The sequence below is a fragment of the Agrilus planipennis genome, unplaced genomic scaffold (assembly GCF_000699045.2).
Source record: "Agrilus planipennis isolate EAB-ADULT unplaced genomic scaffold, Apla_2.0 scaffold8, whole genome shotgun sequence".
Taxonomy (NCBI): Eukaryota; Metazoa; Arthropoda; class Insecta; order Coleoptera; family Buprestidae; genus Agrilus; species Agrilus planipennis.
Window position 1 is genome coordinate 3,461,341 of NW_020442461.1, and position 19,897 is coordinate 3,481,237.

At 32.9% G+C, this 19,897-nt stretch overlaps 3 protein-coding genes across 3 annotated transcripts in view; 2 read left to right on the plus strand and 1 right to left on the minus strand.

Moving 5' to 3' along the window:
• Positions 1 to 7,204, minus strand: part of LOC108734010 (calcineurin-binding protein cabin-1-like) — an 18,631-nt gene extending 11,427 nt beyond the window's left edge. The window contains exons 1-23 of the mRNA XM_025980796.1: positions 6,983 to 7,204; positions 6,691 to 6,924; positions 6,537 to 6,638; positions 6,270 to 6,478; positions 5,992 to 6,214; positions 5,595 to 5,864; positions 5,337 to 5,539; positions 5,144 to 5,251; positions 4,901 to 5,083; positions 4,680 to 4,793; positions 4,443 to 4,623; positions 4,228 to 4,358; positions 3,603 to 3,925; positions 3,336 to 3,480; positions 3,138 to 3,283; positions 2,907 to 3,076; positions 2,220 to 2,851; positions 1,960 to 2,149; positions 1,415 to 1,898; positions 1,036 to 1,361; positions 804 to 975; positions 557 to 750; positions 377 to 500 (exon numbers count right to left, since the gene is read on the minus strand). Coding sequence (XP_025836581.1) covers positions 377 to 500; positions 557 to 750; positions 804 to 975; positions 1,036 to 1,361; positions 1,415 to 1,898; positions 1,960 to 2,149; positions 2,220 to 2,851; positions 2,907 to 3,076; positions 3,138 to 3,283; positions 3,336 to 3,480; positions 3,603 to 3,925; positions 4,228 to 4,358; positions 4,443 to 4,623; positions 4,680 to 4,793; positions 4,901 to 5,083; positions 5,144 to 5,251; positions 5,337 to 5,539; positions 5,595 to 5,864; positions 5,992 to 6,214; positions 6,270 to 6,478; positions 6,537 to 6,638; positions 6,691 to 6,924; positions 6,983 to 7,057 — 4,939 coding nt within the window. The 5' untranslated portion in view covers positions 7,058 to 7,204. The remainder of the gene's footprint in view (positions 1 to 376; positions 501 to 556; positions 751 to 803; positions 976 to 1,035; positions 1,362 to 1,414; positions 1,899 to 1,959; positions 2,150 to 2,219; positions 2,852 to 2,906; positions 3,077 to 3,137; positions 3,284 to 3,335; positions 3,481 to 3,602; positions 3,926 to 4,227; positions 4,359 to 4,442; positions 4,624 to 4,679; positions 4,794 to 4,900; positions 5,084 to 5,143; positions 5,252 to 5,336; positions 5,540 to 5,594; positions 5,865 to 5,991; positions 6,215 to 6,269; positions 6,479 to 6,536; positions 6,639 to 6,690; positions 6,925 to 6,982) is intronic.
• A 2,299-nt stretch (positions 7,205 to 9,503) lies between these two features.
• Positions 9,504 to 10,697, plus strand: LOC108734011 (protein IWS1 homolog). The gene is made up of 6 exons (XM_025980750.1): positions 9,504 to 9,623; positions 9,691 to 9,903; positions 9,966 to 10,128; positions 10,186 to 10,312; positions 10,370 to 10,481; positions 10,578 to 10,697. Exons 1-6 carry the CDS (start codon positions 9,504 to 9,506, stop codon positions 10,695 to 10,697), a joined length of 855 nt encoding a protein of 284 aa, XP_025836535.1.
• Positions 10,698 to 10,884: 187 nt separating this feature from the next.
• Positions 10,885 to 12,341, plus strand: LOC112906501 (cytochrome c oxidase assembly protein COX18, mitochondrial-like). Its single transcript, XM_025980730.1, has 4 exons — positions 10,885 to 11,494; positions 11,553 to 11,825; positions 11,941 to 12,051; positions 12,113 to 12,341. Exons 1-4 carry the CDS (start codon positions 10,994 to 10,996, stop codon positions 12,326 to 12,328), a joined length of 1,101 nt encoding a protein of 366 aa, XP_025836515.1. The 5' UTR covers positions 10,885 to 10,993; the 3' UTR covers positions 12,329 to 12,341.
• Positions 12,342 to 19,897: the final 7,556 nt, after the last annotated feature.

Below are 19,897 nucleotides of genomic sequence, written 5' to 3' on the forward strand. Positions count from 1 at the left end.
AGAAGCTAGAAGTTGTAGTTACCTTTTCTTTCATAAATTTCTTGTACACTTCTTCAAGCATCCCTGAAAAGTCACGTTCCTTTTCCATAATATGTTTTTGAACACGCTGATAAGCCCTGTACAGATCTAGTAGAAATTTCTGAGCAGAACTGTGGCTCATGTTGTTGATGTTTTTGACTTGGACTTTCAAGGATTGCATACAAAGGAACAGGGCGTGATCTGCCAATTGAATTCTATCTGTTTCTTTAACGTAAACCCTAGAAATTGGAAGAAAAAAAAAAGATTATTATGTGAAATAATAAAAAAAAAAAAATAAATCACAATACAAAATCTTACTTGTCCTGGTCAGGTATCCTCCTCAACTGTAGACATACATCTAATAGAATTTTGTGATCGTTGGTGTTTCGAAGTACTTGTAAAAGTATTGTTACACATCTCACCATATGAGCTGCTAGGGAACCTGGGCGGTCTATTTCACCTGAAGGAATTCTCCAGACTCCCTTTAATGTTGATTAATGTAATAAAGAAGAAAAGTTTATTACAAAAAAAGACTTACATTAAAAAAGTTGTTCGTTTTCCTATCAGAAAATAATCCCGTTACCAACATATTATTCCGACATCTGTACTGCCCCAGAAGGAGCTGTCTGCACTTTGATAAGTCCTTCCTCGATTTGTAATGGAAGAAAAGGTGGGTTAACCGGTAAAGTGCTTTGTAATTTTGAGGGAGTCTGATAATGTACTGCTCCAAACCTTAAATAAAAGACTGAAGAATTTGTGACGGGTCCCAATAATAAAATAAATACCTTCTACGCACTGATTAATGAGATTATCTATTTCTGAGTTACTTAGAAAGCCTGTGGGAGCATCTGAAGAAGTGGCTGTAGATGTTGTGCTGCTAGAATCGTCACTGTCAGAGTCAGAACTGGAAGAATCACTCGATGAACTGCATGTTGTTGTAGTATCATCAAGAGATTTCTGAAATTAAAAAAAAATTATTAGAATTCATTAAATATGTATAGTATTAAATATATGTACCCGAATGCCCTTTTCTTCGTCTTCTTTCTTCGTTTTAATTTCAATTACTTTTTTATCTTCTACATATTTTGCTGTCTCGTTCTTTTCGATGGTTTCTTGTTCCTCTTTTATACATTTGCTTATTTCCGTTTGCAATTTTTCTTTTGTGCTTTCGAAGAATTTATTGAATTCTGCTTCGGCATTGGCTGGGTCAGAATCGATATCTTCGATTGCTTCTTCTTCCTTCATAGTTTTCAGCATCACTTCGTCCATCAATTCTTGTACGTTTTTAATTCTTAATTGTTGAGGAGGAGATAATAATATTTCGTCTTCGCTATTATTTTGCTCTATAAATAATTAATTACACCTCTTGCTTTAAAAGCGATTTTGTGGCACTTACTGGTTTTTATTGATCCTCTTTCATCATCAGAATCAGATATCATGATAACATCTTTGGCATCGTTATCTAAAGTGACTGGTTCTTTCCCTGGCAATTCTTTGACTTGATTCAAGGTTTTCTTAATATCGACTTCTTTTTCGTCCTGTTTTAGCTGAGTTACTTCAGGCACAGTTTCAGTTGTAATTTCTTTTTCAGTTATCTCGCTTTCTACTGCTGCCGTTTTTTCTTGAGGGGGCTCTTTGTTATCTATTTGTTGAACTGCAGTATAATTTCCTTCGGGAAATGCGCATCTGTCCAGACATTTCTTAAACATTTTTCCAATTGCTATTGGTATATTTTTGCCCTCGTGCAACTCTAAATATTTTAATACGGACGCATGGACCCTGTAGTGTATTTCCAACACTTCGACTGCCAAATGTTGAGGGCTGTTGTAGTTTATTTTCTCGGGATAAGCAGCTTTGTTTTCCTGGAGGAGTTCTAAAGCCTTAAACGAGAATATTAAATAAAGTGCGTACATTAATTAAGATGGAAGGAGTTGTAAATACCGTTAAGTAGTGTTGTAAATATTCTGCAGGTTCCATTCTTCGTTTTTCCGCAACTTTGCCCATCATGTAATGGTGTAACCAACGTTCATCTTGCTCGACTTCTTCTTGCTGATGTAGGTCTAATGCCTTTTTGAAACTTTTGCCTGAACTATCCAAATATTGTTCCTTTTGGTTTTCTAATTTTTCGAACCTTTTAATAAAAAATTAGATATTAAAATGTACATTTGCAAAATAAAATGAAATGAAGACAGCTGACTTACTTTTCCATGCTTATGGTGTCTGATTCGTACTTTAATATTCTGGAATAATAAGAATGAACTGCGTATTCAAAAGATCCAAATTCGATCCATAAAGTAATGTGATTATCGGCAAGTTTGAGAGCTTGTTTGAAACAGGCCTGCGCACTTTTGGCTTCATCGTTAAACTCTTGTTCATTCTTGAAGCTTTCGCAAAGGTTCAGCTTGTTTTCTAATCTATTCGCAAGCCCTAACGCCATGTTTGCCCATGAATCTAGTCGTAATGGATTACAAGAAAGATCCAATAAGAAATATTTCAAACTTTTTCCTACTTCGCTTTGTTTGAAATAGTAGTCGCCTAATAAGTAATAAATGGCTCGTGCTTTAATCGGAAAATCTATCGGTTCTGGTAAATTTTCTGCATTTCCTTTGATATAGTCTCTGATTTTTGGTATTAGCGGATTTGGATCATATTGACTTGGAACTAAGGCCGTAATTCTTTGCAAAAGTTGCTCCAAATCTGGAGAGATTGATATAGACTTGAACGATTCGAATTCTGGCAAAGCTTCAGGGCAAAAGAATTCGTAAAGCTGTTGTGCCCGTTCCCAAGATAATTTTATGGGATTTACGTTGTGATCTGCCAAGTGCCGTGAAACCTATTCGAAAATTTTTGAATTTACCAGGTAGTATGCATACCACTGTAATTTTTACCTTATTCTTTTTACTTGGATGTTGGTAAAGACAGAAAAATGCCTGTTCTAAGTGTATATCGATTTTGTCACGTAACGGTTCGAAAATTGGGGTGTCTAATCGATCTAGAATTTTATCGATAAGGAAGTGAAGCAGTTCCCCTTCGTTTGTTAAACACCAGCTTTTGTTGCCTAAACGAAACATGTAATTAATTTAATTAATCTCCATGCATATGTTTAGTAAATGTTTTACCTAAAAATTCATGTGCTGAAAATAGGACTGCTATAGAAGGGGGTACTTCTTCATTAATTGGTTCCGAAGCTGACTTACTGCCACTCAGTCTTTTATCTTTCTTAACATGCTTTGTTATTCTTTTAGCTTGCTGTCGGTGTTCTTCCCTAAGTAATTTGTAATTAATTTTGGGTCAATTAAGATTTATTTGGGTACTACCTTAATAAAATATAATGTAAAACAAGCCAGGGTGTTACGGTTCCCAGAGGGATGGTAGATCTTCCTTCACTATTTAATTGTTTGGTGACTATTCTACATAAATTTTCTATCAATCTAATTCGATTTTCTTGGGAAAGATTATCGACTAAAAAATTAAAAGCTTTGGTAATAAATCAGTTTTTTATAATCCTAATTTAGTGGAAAAATTGAAAATAATTTGGCTGCAATAACATAAAAAAAATCGTTTGGCTCTTAGATTTTTCTTACCAACTGTTACTGTTTCTTCTTTGATTATTTCATGAAGAATGCTAATACACTTGCATAGTAGCATGTCCCATTTATCGTCATCCACTGTGGGACTTATGAAGTGTTCAGTTGCTTCAGACAAACATTTTTCAGTCCAAATGAAACATTCTATTCGATCGACGAACCAATAGGAATGTAGCAGGAAGCCTAACTGTGCAGGTCTGCCCATTTTACCCCACGTGGGAGCATTTGAACCACAATTAAAAGTTTGTTTTAGAATGTCGATGACTTCATGATATAATTGCTTTTCGTAAAGGGCTTGTACGTGACTCAATGATTCGATTCTAACAAGAGGAGTTAATATCAGCAATTAATATGTTTTTATTTTGTAATTGGTATTAAGTAAAAGAGTAAATAGTCTTAAAACGTGGTAGATATACTAAGTTTAAATAGATAAAATCGGTTAAATATTTATCCACGTTTACTTATTTATGTACATAATAAATGGGTAAAAAATCTTTTAATAATGCATTTTAATGAAAATAGTAAGATTATTAATCTTAAATCAATTTTTAAACAAAAATAAATATACAAAACATTTTGTATTAATTCATACATTTGTGGACAATGGAAAAACATTACTTACATTTCTAAATGGTGCAGTAGTTTTTGTGTGATTTCCTTTGTTATCATATTATAATTAGTACAGTTTGGTAATACTAACATAAACTGGGAATCAGTCTTATTACTCTCTTCCTCATTTATAACTTCTTCTATCTGAAAATATAAGGTTTAATGTATTTTTTGTACGTTTAATATATATACATAAACCCAACTAAAGTAAACTTAAAATTAAATTACCAGTTGATATGCACAAATTGCAAGAGTATGATTAGAAAGTCCTTTAAGGACGTAAGCTCTTAGCCAGTGTATTCTTACAAACATTATAAAATAATCTTCCTGCCACTGTTCTTTCCAAGTACTTAACAACTGTAATTGAATCAAAGAAGTTGGATGCACCTTTCGTTTGTCTTTGTCTTCTCTAGAACACGAAAAATTATTTTGAAAGTCATATTTGCTTGAAATTGTCCTACTTACGTTTTTAAATAAAAATATACAATTTCTCCATACATCAAAGTCACTAAAGCGTCATTTTTTATCTCTTCAAATGAAGACAAACCATTAAACAGCTCAGGGTGTTCAAAATGTTCCCTGAGAGAAAAAAACTTTAGATGCATAAAAAACGTTTTAAATAGGTTTCAGTTCAAAATAAACCAGGTGTATGTAACTAAACACCTTACGTTTCACATAATGTTTACCTGTATTTATCATAGGCTTTTAAATACAACGAAATTAATTCTTTTGGCCATTTTTTGTTCCACATTTTGGCTAAAGATACAGTATACTCTTCAATTAAATCAACAACATCCAAATGTTCGCGCTCTTTAGTCCAAAAGTTAGTAACGTCGTTTTTTTCATTTTCAGTTCCAAAGTATTTTTCACTTAAAACAAACATTTTACAGTGTTTTGAGGTAATTACAAATCATTGAATGTGCACTTACAAGTTTACAGAAGTCGAAGATAATTGGCTTTTGAAATTAGTGAATATATTATCAATGCCTTTGTTTTTATCAAAATTTTTATTTCTTTCTATGTTTATACCATTTGGACTAGAAAAACAAATAGATTCTTTTGAGGATGTATTTATAGAATTGTAAAATTATTTTCTGTTTAAATCAATTATAAAAATCTTACAGCAAATACGACGGTATTATCCTTGTGAGGGCACCTTGAATGGTAAAATCCTTTTCACTTTTTCCTTTCTTTGCTGATTTCCTTTTGCTATGCCACCCCCAGATCTGCAGATCTGAAAGTAAGTCACGTTTGCGTTTTGCAGTTCGTTTTTTCTCCTCTTTCTGTTCGGAATTATCCTCTTGGTCTTCAGTATCCTGATCCATCTAAAATAAATAAAATGTTAAAAAAATAGTGCAAAACAGATAATAATGAATTCACTTCATCGTTATCTTCTCCTTGACTGCAATTAGGTTCACTTAAATTATTATTTTCACTACTTAAAGAGGGACGACGTTGTTCAAAATTGTCTTCAGGTTTTACTTCATTTTCTACTTCCATAGTTTGTGGTTCAGTGCTTGGTAAAACAATGGGTTTTGCATCTATTACATTTTCGTTGGAGTTTTCCGCCGTGTTTTCAATGGGAACTGCTTCAACATCAGTGTATTCCCTGCTCATACATTTTGTTATGTCCACTTTTGAAAAGTAACTCTAACAAAATAAAGAAAGTCTCAAAAAAATCATTTGCATACTTATGTACATGTCTTAGAAGTTCTATTCACATATTTATTTAAACAATGTTTTTGATCAAAATAATAAATCCTTTCTCTCAATTTACCAGCTTATTTTCAGTTATATAATTGTGGAGATTTAATATGGTTTTTCCTAGTGAAACCCAAGTAAAATCTTGCAAAGCAGTTGGCAGTGCTATACATGGGAGTGGTTTGGGGCCAAAACTTTTTTCCACTTCGTTTAATCTTTTACATAAAGGCTCCAAATTTTTTATTATCATTTTTTCATCTTCTTCTGTAACCACACCATCAAAATCAGGCTCTAAAATACTATAAATAATTTTATTTATACAGTACGATTGAAATAACATTCTGCTGTGCTTACTAATCCGGATTGTATGCTTGATAGTATTCTTTAGCAGCTGGGTTAGATTCAAAAATGAGTTTTCTAACCACATGACCTTTAATGTAATCTTTATCTAAAACGAGTGCTTTTCCTATATATAAGAGGCATGTCACTGTATCTTGAATAGCATATAAAACTGAAATTAGTTTATCCAAACAAGGCCAGTGAGACTCATTGCATTCCAGGCCCTATTAGATGCAAAAACAAGAACAATTTTACTTGTTATTATCATAACATAAAACAGACCTTTAGGAAAGCATAAGCAGCTTGGCGAAACCTGTCTAATTTTAAAGCTATTGTGCCTATTTTATGCCACAATGTAACATCAGAAGAGTCCAAATCTGCAGCCTAAAATATAGTTATCAATTAAACTATTTCAAAAATATTTGTTAAGGCAAACCTTTAGAAAATTATCTAAGGCATCAGAATCATTCTTTTTCTGGACATAAATATTCCCTACATTGAAATAACATGAATATTTAAGGGTTGACATAGTCTTGGGGAGTCCGCCTTGTGATTCTAGCTGGGGAATATTCTCTGTTAAGAGTTTTTCAAGAATTGAAACAGCCTCTTCATAATTCCCATTGCATTGATGTCGTAAAGCTTTATTGTACATGTCGAGGGCAATTTCCTCCTAAATCATGCAATAAAATGTAAACACCTTTATATATTTGTTAAAAATAAAATATTACTTGGGCTTCTCTGCGTATGGTTGGGGCATCTTCGTCGGATAATGAGTCACGATTTAAAGCCCTAATCTTAATCATTTTTAAATTGCTACGTATGACTAAAATGTGAAAGCGGCCTTTTTCATATACCTTTTTTGAAATTTTGTGAAGTTTTCAAGTTCATTTCTCTGTATTTATAAATAAATACATTTAATAAACTTAACCTCACTAACTATATTGTACAAATTTTCTATTGGCATGTTAGTAATTCGTTCGCTGTAGGAAATTATATTAAGTAGTTGGCTGCAGTTGTTGTCAAATGCTATAGTTTGGTGTTGTCTATGGTTTGCTGTTGCTGTTTACAGATAAAATAGCATGTAATTATCCTGAATTAAATTGCAATAAAGTTTTTTAAACAGCAAGTAAATAAGTGAAAGAGACTTGTTTGATGTGTTACTCTCGAAGAGGGGGTTAATTTCTTAGCTGAGTCTCATTCTTTAGTGATAAACGGAGCACTTTATTTTTGGGACAAACGAAAACTTAACCAAACAAACCATGGATGTTGATAAAGGTAAAGTATTTGTGAAACAATTAGCTATATTTATAGATTTAATCCATGTTGATAAGTTATTATTCCTCTAGAAGATCCCCATATTACTGTGAATACTAAGGAAACTTTGACAAAATCACGATCTTGTTCTCCTGAAGTTAATGGACATGCATATGGTAAACGAAAATCTCGATCTCGTTCTAAGTCGGTAGCCTCTGATTCTGGCTCTATGACTATCGATGTCTCACCAGTAAAGAGTAGAGAACAATCTAGATCAAGATCAAGTTCATATGAACCTGTAAAAAGTCCTCATAAAGAAGCATCTCCCAGATCTCCGACTGGGTCAGCTGCTTCAAATAAATCTAACAGAAGTGCAAAGTCAAAATCACGTTCACGGTCAAGGTAAATTACTTTCTTTAGCTGCTCTTTAATATATGAAGTACTGATGTCCTTTTTAGAAGCAAGAGTGCTGGTAGTGCAAGATCACATTCAGGTTCACAATCAGGATCACACAGATCTAATTCTAAATCAAAATCTCGTTCAAGATCGCGCTCCAAATCACCGTCAGTATACTCACGAACATACCATTCACCATCAAGATCTAGATCCGGCTCTAGAGCTTCTAAAAGATCTAGGTCTGGCTCCAGAGCTTCTAAAAGATCTAGGTCTGGCTCCAGAGCTTCTAAAAGATCTAGATCAGGCTCTGATGTTTCCAGAAGGTCAAGATCAGTTTCTAAAGCATCTGCACGGTCTAGATCAGGATCTGCAGCTTCAGTACGATCGCGATCTAGTTCACGATCGAAATCGAACGACTCTAAAAGATCTGCTTCTGTACATAGCAATGCCTCTAGGAAATCTCGTTCTCGATCGAAATTGAAGTCTCGTTCCAGGTCAAAATCGAAGTCTCGTTCTAGATCAAAATCAGCATCTTCAGCAAGGGCTAAGTCAAAGTCACGTTCACGATCAAAATCTAAGTCAAAGTCTAAATCAAGGTCTAGATCAGTATCGGTACAGTCCCATGCATCAGCCAAGTCAGGAGGATCTAGGAGATCAAGATCGGGTTCTCGTAGATCCCGATCCGGCTCTAATAAGTCGTGGTCAGTTTCAGTACATTCCAGATCAGCTTCTCCAAGATCAAGATCAGGTTCAGCCCGTTCTAGATCTGGGTCAAGGCGCTCAAGGTCTGGATCAGCAAGGTCAAGATCGGGATCTAGGAGGTCAAGATCTGGGTCTAAGAGGTCAAGATCTGGTTCTAGAAGGTCTCGATCTGGGTCTAGGAGGTCAAGGTCTGGGTCTAGAAGGTCCAGATCAGGTTCCAGAAAATCTAGATCGGTCTCTGGGAGATCGAGATCTGGTTCTAGGAGGTCCAGGTCGGGATCAGTGAGGTCTGGGTCAGGTTCAAGGAAATCTAGATCGAGGTCTAGATCTTCATCAGGATCTAGAAAATCTAGATCAGGCTCAGCAAGGTCTAGATCTGGCTCGAGAAGGTCCAGGTCGGGATCAAGGTCTAGATCCAGATCACTATCAAGAAAGTCGAGGTCTAGGTCACGTTCGGGATCAGTGAGATCCGGATCAAGATCGGTTTCTAGGTCTAAATCTCGTTCAAGGTCCCGTTCAAGGTCTGGTTCCCGCTCAGGATCTGAGGGTAATTAAAAATAGCTATCAGGTAAAAACACGTCTACTGCTTATAATTAAATAGTTGGAGTAAGGAAGAAACGTAAACACCTATCAGATTCTGAGGACGAAGAAGGATCTAAAAAGAAATCAAGTGAGGCCGAAGGTGAACAAGAAGCGGGTCATTTAGACGTTCAAGCTGTACCCGGAGAAGCCGAGGAACATCATCCTTCTGAAGTGCTTCCTGATGTTTCTGACGATTCAGATGATGAAGTCGGCCCACGTGGCGATAGGGGGTAAAAGAAATTATTTGTGTATATTAAATCTATTTTAATTCTAATTTTCTTTTTTAGGGGCGAGCATGTATCAGACTTTGAGACAATGATGCAGAGAAAGAGGGAGGAGCAATCGAAACGTCGTAAAAGAAAAGACATCGATATTATTAACGATAACGACGACATTATCGCTCAACTTTTAGCAGACATGCGAATTGCAGCTGAGGTTTGTGAGATTACTTATAAAAGGAAAAGGGGTAATAAATGGTATTTTGTTTTATTACTATTTTTAGGAAGATCGAAAAGCTAATCAAAATCGTCAACCAGCCACAAGAAAAATTGGCATGCTTCCAAAGGTAATGTCACAGCTTAAAAAGCACGATTTACAGTTGGCCTTTATAGAACACAATGTGCTCACTGTCCTAACTGATTGGTTAGCTCCCATGCCTGACAGGTCTATGCCATCTTTACAAGTTCGTGACTCGATCATTAGACTACTGGCTGAAGTAAGATAAAGTTTTGATTCCTTTTTTTCTGAACTTTTCAGTTAAATATTTTTTTTGTTTAGTTTCCCCCAATAGATCAACAAACTTTAAAGCACTCTGGCATAGGAAAGGCTGTTATGTATTTGTACAAGCACCCAAAGGAGACCAAGGATAACAGGGAAAGAGCTGGGAAATTAATAAGCGAATGGGCAAGACCCATTTTCAATTTATCGGCAGATTTCAAAGGTATTAATGTATTTCTTTTGTGTAGCCTTAATTGATGGTTAATTTGAACTTTTGTAGCTATGACTCGTGAGGAAAGACTGCAAAGGGACATGGAGCAGTTACCTAAAAGAAGAAGGTTGGAAGAACAGTCTTCTTCTGGTAAAAAGGACATATCAAGAGCACTCACTTCTTCTACAGATCAAAAGTAATAAGAATATTGTGATATTTATGATTTCTTTTTTAAATATTTTCTTCCTTGCAGGGCTTTAAGACCAGGTGATAAGGGTTGGATAGGGAGAGCCAGGGTTCCTGTACCTTCAAGTAAAGACTATGTTGTAAGGCCCAAATGGCAGTCTGAAGTAGATATTAGCAGGGTAAGTGCTTTCTTATTCATATAAAATAATTTCTTTTTGCTCTGCGGTTTTCAAAAGTAAAATTCGGATTTCGTAATGTTTGGAAACGGTTTTTAGACAACTAAGAAGCAAATGAATCGTTTCGAAAAGCACTACAAAAATTTTGTAGAAGGTAAAAGACAGAAAAAGATGAGAGCTGTTGAAATTTCGATAGAAGGTAGAAAAATGGCCCTATAAGTTTAATAATGAGATAATTCTGTGAGCGGTTTGACTCTTGTTTTCAAAAGTAAAATTCGGATTTCGTAATGTTTGGAAACGGTTTTTAGACAACTAAGAAGCAAATGAATCGTTTCGAAAAGCACTACAAAAATTTTGNCTGGATAAAATTTGCCACTACCTGTCACTTTGTTGAACAGCTGTTTTTGACAACGAGATTTGAGGTTAAACGTTTGATTTTTGTTGGGAATCAAACAAAAAATAAATAATTAACAGTAATTATGTATGTATATATTTTGTAACTAGTTTGTGCAGTTATGAGCTATTGTAAAATATTAAGATCTAATCTTAACTTTCAAAAAGCACACTTAAGTTCGTGTCAAGTGCAGTTTCGACATTGTTTAAAGCCGGCATTGGGAAGACAAATATTATATTCTCCCTGTGGTCCCCTTTTAATTTACTTAAATAATAGACAGTTCACGTTTAAAAGTACCGTAGAAGATTTGGCTAAAACTCAGGCTGGTATCTTTAAGTCAATTTCTGAAAGTACTCCAGTGGGGTACATTCAACAGTTTCTAGTAGATGTTCATGACAAAACTGGCCTTCCTTGGTGGGCTTCAATTGTACTTACGACAATTATATTTAGAACATGCATTACTGTGCCATTAGCTGTATATCAACAGTACATCCTTGCAAAAATCGAGAATATAAACCTAGAAATGAAAGGATTAGCTGAGGAGCTCAAAAAGGAATTAGCAGTTGCAATAAAATTGTATAATTGGGACGAAAGACAAGCAAAATTTCATTTTAGAAAATCAGTAAGATCGTTTGTTCATTTTTCTAAACCATACAGGAGGAATTATCGATTTTTTTTAGATAAAGAAGCAGTGGAATAATTTAATAGTCAGAGAAAATTGCCATCCATTTAAGGCAGGACTTCTAATGATATTTCAAATACCTTTATGGATTTGCCTTTCAGTGTCTCTCAGAAATCTTGTATATATGTTACCAAATAGAGATTTGGGTGCTGAATTAAATTTTATTGGTCTTACTGTTGGTGGATTTGGCTGGATTCCTAATCTTACTGTATCTGATTCAACCTTTATTTTTCCTGTTACATTAGGATTACTGAATTTAGCCATAGTAGAAGTAAGTTTTAATTTTTTCATTTATTTGTTTAGCCATTTTCATTACATAGAATAAAAATGCTTATTTTCCATTTTTGAAAAGGATATTTGACTATTTTTATGTATCATTTCGTTAGGTTCAGATGTTATCAAGAAGAAATGTACCTTCAAAGTTTCAAAAAGGAATAACAAATTTATTTAGAGGTTTAAGTGTGCTAATTATTCCTGTGTCTGCTTGTGTCCCTTCGGTAATCAGTAAAATAAAATGGAGATACATATGTATTTTTAATGAATTCTTCTTTTTTTTAGTGTCTTATTTTGTACTGGACAACATCTACTGCTTTTGGATTGATTCAAAATTTAACTTTATTGTCTCCTACAGTTAGGAGGTTCTGTGGGATTCCACAGGCACCTAGCGAGCTAGCAAAGCCTTACAGTCACATCACACTGGGCTTAAAAAGTCGATTTAATGTTCTGAAAGAATTTTCAGTATTAAATACTTTTAAAAATAATAAAATAAAATAGCTTTTATTTATATGCATACTTCATTCTTTTTTGTTTATTTTGTTTTCATTTAATATAAATTTTTGTTANTTTTTCTTCGGTTAAAATAATAATTTAACGTAATTAATAATAAACCATTAATTATTATACAATTAGGAAATAGCTTAATAATGTGATGTACCTATATTTTTGTTTTATTTAAATAAATCTATTGCGAGTATTTATTTGTTTATTCGATATTTACAAGAAATTTAGTTTTGAAGTCCAAATTAATTAATCATTGTGCTATTTATTTGTTTTAAAAACGACATTGCTGTTAGTTTGTCTTAAAACAAGAAAATTAATTGCACTCCAACTGATTTGTTTTTTGATAATTAATTAGAGCTGCAGTAAGTGAGTGTTATATAAACATTATAAGGGCTGCTTTTATAAATATGAGTGATTGATAGAATATATTTGCCAATTGTTCTTGTATTATTCACAAATCGAATGATTTACAGCCGAAAAGTGTAATACTCCACAAGTATTACATTTTGAATATAACGTACTGTGTGTTGCCTATATTGACTATTAAATTTCGTAAAAATAAATTTTAATAGCAGCAAGGTCACACTAGATGGCGATACAGTGCCTATAATTCAAATTTTTGCGCACTATAAGTTTACATTAAGTAGGAAAATTAGAAAATCCAAATTCAAGCTATAAATGAATAAAAAGTAAACAAGCTTTTACCTGTAATTAATTATTTGTTATATTTGTTATTCGTAAAGCTAGTAAAGAAAAATAAATAAAATTTTTTAATTGGCTGTTCTGTTCTTTAATTTTAGTGCATTCAATTGCAAAAAAGTAAAAGTTTGAGACAATAAATAAAACGTATTTTTACTTTCTGTTTTGTTAGTTACAAATGGAGTTTGTAACTACCAGGATTTATTGTATTTTCACTTTCAAATTCTCCAATAAGCGATTAATTAACGTAAAAATACAGTTTTAAGATACAAAATTAAATGGGATGGTCATTTTATTATGTATCTACATGTATTAGCCAATATCTTTTAAAGACCGCACCTTGCAAAATGATGCACCTTTCTGCCACGATAACAATCCATTTATCAATATTAAATGCTGCATTAACGAGATTAATGCAATCAGCTATTACATACGTACATATCTCAATATTATTAGAATATTTACGGAAATTTTTATTTAGAACTCCTGTCCTACAATTCGCTTTAAAGCTTTTGATGTCAACATTTACTTATTAGTTAAAAATAAAATTGAAGAAAGTACCTTACATTTTATTTTGAAATTATAATTACAGTTATTAGTATGGGTCAAGAATTTTGACACTTATTAAAATAAAAGCATTCCTTGTTCCACATTTTAATTTATTACGAGAAAACGAATAATGTTGTGTATTTACGTAATGCAAAAGATAATTTGTTTGTGGCAAATTACTTCATTTGGTTTATTATGTATCAGTTACGTATATTGGGTTGCCTATGGTTGTATCAGATTGAAATAATTGTTTATTATAAATAATTTATTTTAACATACTTTTCTTGCCAAAGTAAATTTATGCATATTATACGCTAAAGAATTACATTTGTTTTAGATACTTTAAGTCACCAAGTTTTAATAAAATAAATATTTCCATTTCTGTTTTCATTTATTAAAATTTTGATGCAATTTTCACTTAAATCGGACCTTACAAAGTCAGAGATGAAACATTAGTTAAGGTAATTTAATAATAGTTGCAAAAAGCGATATTCTTCCATTTTAAGTAATTACCAATTAATATAATCTGCGACTTTGCTATTGTACAGGTGCAATTTTGTGTGGTTTCAGCTGTATATAAATAATAAAATATAAAGCTTAATTATTTGGATGAAGCAACTTAATTACGTGATGAAGTATCGTTTTGTCAATTTACTTACAAAACGATAAAATATTTTTAGAACTTATCTTAAAACTTTAAATATTTTGTATGACATTCATTTAATTAGTAAAAAGAGGTCTGTTTAATTTATGCAGAGCAACTTTTTGCGGTAGGTACTGTATATAAATATATTAGTTTTAAAGTTTTATCCTTTGACCATGTAGTGAAGAGAGGTCATAGGAAAGTCACCAGTTTTTTTTGCACATTCTAATATTTATCTAGTAATATTTAAAAATACACTGTCTGTTTACTAAAGAGTTGCACAATAGCATTAGATTTGTTTTATTCTGAATTCGGTGTTTTCCACCAATTCTACATTACGAGTTTTTGAGTGATAAGCTCGCGATAATTAAAAATGAAATTAATTAAAATGAACTTTGAATGGTTAAAGCTTTTGCGGGTATTGGAGTTGATTAAATTGATGTTTAGACTTTTTGTGGAAGGTGAAATCGAAAACAGCAAAGGTAAGTTTACAATTTTACGATTATTTGGTAAATGGATTTTCTGAACTCTGATTAAGTCTTGGTGAACTGTGTACCCTTCGTTAATTTTCAACTTGAAAAGATAACTAAGAGCCAAATTTTGACAATTGTAGATCAGTGTAGTTTATGTAAAAGGAATATAGATTTATAAATGGATACTAAAAGTGTACTAAGAGGGCTTAAAATCTAGGGTGAAATAACTGTTAAGTAATTTAAAAAGTAAATAATGAAAATTGTACTTCCCATTTCTTATTTCTGAAATTTCAATGTAAAATAATTTCGTCAAGCTTCTGATATACGAATGTATATATTTGTTGCACCTTTATTGGTCTATATTCCATTAATTTTTTTGGTCTATTGTGCTGAAATAGCCTGTCGGCTTCGTATTGTTACTATAACAAGTTTACTAACTCAATTTATCGAAATTGGTATCAGTTTTTGGCATTAAAATTGTACAAAATGCTTTAAGTGATTCAATTAGAAAATTGGAATTAGTTCGATTTTGCACTTGAGGGTAGCAATCAAATGTATGTTAAGTAAAAACACTCAAGGTGCGTGTAGATTATTATATAAATTGCATCAAATAACAAATGAAGTATGCATTTTGGAGATCAGTATGGAACTTTTGGGTCACCTGATTGCGGAATTGCCTGTACGAGATTTTGCGTTATCAATTGCTGTGTTATCAGTGAATTGATCTTTTCGTCCGACGATGAGTAAGTAGAAGCAGTTAGAGATGTTTTGATATGCATGAGGATTAGTGTTGACTACAAAAAGTTCTTTAATTAATTGAATTGACGTTAAAAATAAAGTAATCCAAAACAAAAAAAAAAAATTCGATGCTTGAAAACTCAGCAAGGTAAAATTTTCAAATTAAAGTCCAATTTGTTTCAACACATACGTATAAGTATGGAAAATTATTATCTATCTATCTATTGGGAGTCTGAAAGAATTTTGTTGATAGATTTTAAAGAACGCAACACAAACAGTAACGGGCTTCCTTATTATTATATCAATTACGAGATGCTATTAAAGGAAAACGACGCGCCTAGTCCACACATTGTGTTTCCAAGGCTGCCATTAAGGAATACGGTTTTACTGAGCTCGACCATCCACCATTTAGTCCCGATTTGACCCTAAGAGACTATTATTTATTCTCAAAATTAAAGTCCGATTTTGGGAAAAAAAAAATTTAACAACAATAATGAGACGAAGTCGTCAGTTTTGTCACATTTTGATGGAAAAAATTCAGACTATTTTTTTAAGGGTATACAATAAAAACTGCATTGAAATAAAGGGAGATTCTATTAAAAAATAATAATAGTGGATCGAGATTTATTCTTCATTTGATAGTTCATGCCAGAAACGTTTGGACTACGCACATCTACCTCTTTCATCATAACTTTTGCTTTTGCTTCTAATGTGTCTCTAACTGGCCCTTTGTGTCTAAAACAGTCTTTTCTCCTTTTTTTTCTAATACTACCTCATTTCTAGTCTTTTATATGAACGGTATTTCTTCCTTGTTCTGTTCCTAAAAAACCAAAAACCTTCCCACAAATAGTTTCTCGTGGGGAAGCGTTTTTCATGAACTGAATCTTAAAGATTTTTCAATACTCCTTTTGTCTCTCCCATCACTTCTTTAATGGTTAGCCGGCACGTATTTAAGGACAATCATGTACATTTACGTAAATATAGTTTACCATTACGTACATCAACCCCTGTGGCACGAATCAACGTAACGAAGTAAATAAGTACGTAAGTAATAGACGAATGTGTTGTTTAAAATGTATCTGATGCAAAGCTAAAGTGCGGAAATGTGGAAGAAGTTAAGCGAGGTTCAACAACCTCGGCAAGAAAGTGCATTTTGCGAATGCAATGAATAATTTAACAGGCGCCCCATTGCAACAAAACGTATTTCGAAAATTACGACCATCAGAAGCACACATCGCTAAGGCCAGAAAAAAGTATTGAGACTTATTCGTCGTACTTTCATGGAATAGTATGACAAACTGCACCGTTTCGTACTGTATACTGGGTATGATAATTTTCGTTGTTATTATTTAAATGGTATGCACGATGAATGTAGGATAAGGGTAAAAACGAATACTGTTGAAGACGAACTAGACTGATAAAAACAAATGCTAAGTCTATTTTCAGCCGACTTAAAAAAAGGAGATTCTTTTAGGACTTCAGTAGCACCAGCCTAAAACATTTTTTTCTTAAAATGTTACATGTAGGTGCATCATAATTTTATTTTTAAGGTTTTCTTAGGTCTAGGTCGAGAGAAATTTCTCTAGGTCTGACAACCAAAAATCGAATGTTAGTGGACATCTCCCTTCCCAGTGACGGATTATCCATAAGGCAAAGTGGGCAAATGCCTAGGGGCGCAAGGTTAAAAAGGGGCACGCGCGGAAGTTTTCAAACCTAAAGCCTAGAGCCTAGAGCGCTCTCGTCACTTATATCTGCCTCTATCTCTTCCTCTTATTTGTTGTTTGCAGAGAAATATTAGAGAGTAGATTTAATTAGTCTGCCATTTAGTGAATGTATCCAACAGGAGTCATTTTAAATAGCCGTTAGTAGAAACCGACAGCCCAAAAATTACCATTTTGAAGTATTATGAGCAAACAGCCCTTTCGACATACGTTTGTTTTAGTTGATATCTATGTACGAGTAACTTTTGATTAAAAAGAGATATTTTTTTACTTATTAGACGGTAATTAAAACAAACGCAACGGGTTGTTAACTAGAATGTTGAGTAATGTAAATAATTATGTTTGCTCCAATTGCTTCTATTAACTTCATTTAAGTATCTAATTACTCACCATTTTCGCAACTAAACAAAGTGTGGCAATACGAATCGTCCCCTTTTTGAAAGTTTAAAAAGTATTAATTAAGTGAATCAGTAATTAGTTAAGAAACACGTTTGAAAATGATCGTGGTAAAGAAGGCTGATTTATGATGATGATAATGTTGTAACCTTTATAAACATTTTTAGAGGGATGGTGAAGTACGTAAACGAAAATAATTTCGGAAACATTCACAGGTTATATTTTTGATGGTTGAAGTAAATCTGCGATAATGCTTCCTTATCAATATCTTAATATCCAAAAGTTGTTACAATTTTGTACTATTCAGTTCATTACCCAAAAAAGGTACTTTTTTTTATTAACTTTTTTACTTTATTACCTCCTTTCTGACTATTAATTTAGCATTAGAATATTTTTTAATTATATTTAAAGGGTAAAAAGTAAAACTATCAGACACTTCAACAGAAAAGGTCAGAACTAATCAACAGGAAAGGTGTAGTGTTTCACCAAGACAACGCGAGACCTCACACAAGTTTGGTCACTCGCCAAAAGCTTTTACAGTTTGAATGGGATACAATGCTACACCCACCATATTCTCCAGACCTGGCACCATCGGATTATTATTTGTTCCGGTCACTCCAAAATTTTTTAGGCGGTAAAACTTTCACCTCAAATGAGGAGGTCAAAAACCTCCTCGATCAGTTTTTTGCCAGCAAAGACCAAAAATTTTATGAGCGTGGAATTATGCTACTACCAGAAAGATGGCAAAAGGTGTTGGACCAGAACGGTCAATATATAATTTAATGCAGTATTTGTTTATTATACGACAACTGTCTTTCATTTCCACAAAAAAAACGAAATGACTTTCCGAACAACCCTATACGAAAAGCTTTTAAAGACTAGATATCAAAATAAATAAATATACCCAAGTTTTACATATTTTTTTTAAATAATCATACATAGCGTTACCTTCACATTCTTCTGTTAGGAAAGCTTTTTACTTTTTAAATTAAAATTAACATAAATAAAAACCCATACGTGTTTTAGTGTTCCACCCTGAACTTCTGTTAAAAGTCGTTCCTATTTATCGTGAGCCTTACTATATGCATGGAAGTTTCTTTTTTCTGTCAGTGGTATTGTATCTGTCTTATTTAGGATTGAGCTTTTTGTGGTGAATAAATCTTCTGAATGTGGTTTTCCATTGCATGGGAAAGCGGCTGATTGAAAGTAAAATGAAAGAAAGCTGTTTTCCAAATCGTTTTATCATCATCGCTTTAGCATCACCGTATGGCAAACCCTGTTTTTCTAAATGAATACCGCATGTATGCATTATCTGTAAAGAGGCCGAAGGTATTGTGTCGAACCATTTAAAGGCGAAAGAAATGCAAGAAATACGAAACAATGTTAAGATTGTTACAGTAACGACTGGTAACACTATGTAACGATGAGACAAGTGAAATGCCAAGAAAAGAATTTTTATTTGCCACGGCAATAAAAAATTAAAAAAGCAATTAAACGCTGAAGTACATAGCTGGGTACTAATTGAATTTAATGAGCTTTTACTGCTTCAATTTCGCGATAAGTATTTAATCGTATACTCGAATAAATTTCCCTGTTAATTTCAATATGTAACTCCTTCACAACATTTTGTCATTTCTGTTTTCGAAACATTAATTTTTAATTTGGTTTCTATCATCTGATGTTCAATAATGCAATCAAAACCATAGGCAGAGGAAATCGTATTTGGTCAAAGATCCTTCAGTTTTTTATTGTTTTTTTAATTGGGACATCTCTTCAATGCAGTTGAGTAACCAGCAAGTAAATATGGTGTTGCATGTTCTTACGTCCTACGATGATTGAAACATCAGGTGTTAAGAAACTCATAAATCATAAAGAAAAAACTTCCGACATTCCGCAATTAACAGTAAAAACTTAAATAGGTCTAATTACTGATCTAACTGAGGGATATTTTTCAATGTTGCGAACTATTTTCATACCTGAATTGACATATCGAAAACTTAACATAATAAATGCATGACTGCAGGGTTCCAGTAAGTATATTTTTTTCATGGTTTGTCATCTTTTCATTGTTCAATTACTATATTTAAGTTTTAAATTTTTGTTAGTTTAAAAACATCTTTCAAAAACGCCCTCCCATTTTTCTCCACCCTGTAAATCTCTAACCTGATGTAAATTTTCCATCAGTTTGACCCAAATAAGTAAACATTTTGTATCATTTATTTATATGCTTTAGGAGATATATTAGAGAACGAAGGTAGTGTGGAGATAGATGAGCCAGGTTATCCTATAATGAGAGAAGAGTTTGATGTAGCATAAAAAAAATTAAAGAATAATAAGGCGCTAG

Excerpts from the sequence above, each read along its gene's own strand:
- LOC108734011 (XM_025980750.1), top strand. The coding sequence starts at position 9,504 with ATGATGCAGAGAAAGAGGGAGGAGCAATCGAAACGTCGTAAAAGAAAA. Across the intron at positions 9,624-9,690 it reads ACATGCGAATTGCAGCTGAG|GAAGATCGAAAAGCTAATCA; the intron begins GTTTGTGAGATT and ends TACTATTTTTAG. Across the intron at positions 10,129-10,185 it reads TTTATCGGCAGATTTCAAAG|CTATGACTCGTGAGGAAAGA; the intron begins GTATTAATGTAT and ends GAACTTTTGTAG.
- LOC112906501 (XM_025980730.1), top strand. The coding sequence starts at position 10,994 with ATGAGCTATTGTAAAATATTAAGATCTAATCTTAACTTTCAAAAAGCA. Across the intron at positions 11,495-11,552 it reads AATTTCATTTTAGAAAATCA|ATAAAGAAGCAGTGGAATAA; the intron begins GTAAGATCGTTT and ends GATTTTTTTTAG. Across the intron at positions 11,826-11,940 it reads TGAATTTAGCCATAGTAGAA|GTTCAGATGTTATCAAGAAG; the intron begins GTAAGTTTTAAT and ends TCATTTCGTTAG.